The 1,087-nt window shown below is 43.9% G+C and overlaps 1 protein-coding gene across 1 annotated transcript; it reads left to right on the plus strand.

Moving 5' to 3' along the window:
• Nucleotides 1–197: 197 nt before the first annotated feature.
• Nucleotides 198–861, plus strand: HELRODRAFT_184777 (hypothetical protein; the record flags this gene model as incomplete). Its single annotated transcript, XM_009025446.1, has 1 exon — nucleotides 198–861. A coding segment is annotated over one exon (664 nt), but the record flags the coding sequence as incomplete, so codon positions are not given.
• Between the last annotated feature and the right edge of the window lie 226 nt (nucleotides 862–1,087).

Raw genomic sequence — 1,087 nt, forward strand, 5'->3', positions numbered from 1 at the left:
GATCATCATCATCATGACCATCCACCTCATCATCATCATCCAGATCATCATCATGACCATCCGCCTCATCATCATCATCCAGATCATCATCATCATCATGACCATCCACCTCATCATCATCATCATCCAGATCATCATCCAGATCATCATCATCATCATCATCATGACCATCCACCTCATCATCATTATCATCACAGACGTGAGCGCGTACAACGTCATATAATAAGCACCAGAGATTCCACTGATGATGATGACGATGGCGATGATGACTACGACGACGATGATGGCGGTCCTGATGACGATGATTATTATAATGACGACGATGAAGAAGGTGCTAGTGATGTTGCTGTAGATGGTGGTGGTGGTGGTGGAGGTGGTGGTGGTGGTGAAGTTAAGACAAGTAAAATCAGCAGCTCCCATCAAAGAACGAACAAACGCTTAAAATCTCACAGTAGAGATATCCTAAACAACAACAGCGACAACTCAAACAAAAAAATTAACATAAACAACAAAAACGTAGAAATCAAAATTAACAGCAACAACAACAACAACAACAACAACAACAACGATTACGTCACCATAATTCTTCGCTTCAGCCGCGCACGCAACTTCACAAAACTCCGACTACACGTCAACAACCAGTTCACCCAGAACTCCAGAATATTCCGGAAATCCCGCCTACGCTTCCGAAACCGGGACACCGACCCCTGGCAAGGTGACCCAATTTTCGAGACGCACCCTCGTGACTTAATTAGTGAGGGGGCACGGTGGGTGAGTCTGAATATGTGTCAGAGGGTGGGTGTGATCGTCGAGGTCAGTCTGTGGTTCGATGCCCGCTGGCTCATGATCAGTGAGATGCAGGTCAAGTCTGGTAGGTTCTTTGTTCGTCATATTTGTTTGTTCGTTCGTTCGTTCGTTTGTTTGTTCATTCGTTCGTTCGTTTGTTCGATTGTTTGTTTGTCTGTTGTTGTCATCATCGATGTTATCAAGTCATCCAAACAAGCAACATTATTTTCAGTATATTCTTTGACGCCATCTTAATCATCGTCGTCGTTTTCATCGTTACTATTATCATCACTACAACCAC

This window comes from Helobdella robusta (assembly GCF_000326865.2).
Source record: "Helobdella robusta unplaced genomic scaffold HELROscaffold_4106, whole genome shotgun sequence".
NCBI lineage: Eukaryota > Metazoa > Annelida > Clitellata > Rhynchobdellida > Glossiphoniidae > Helobdella > Helobdella robusta.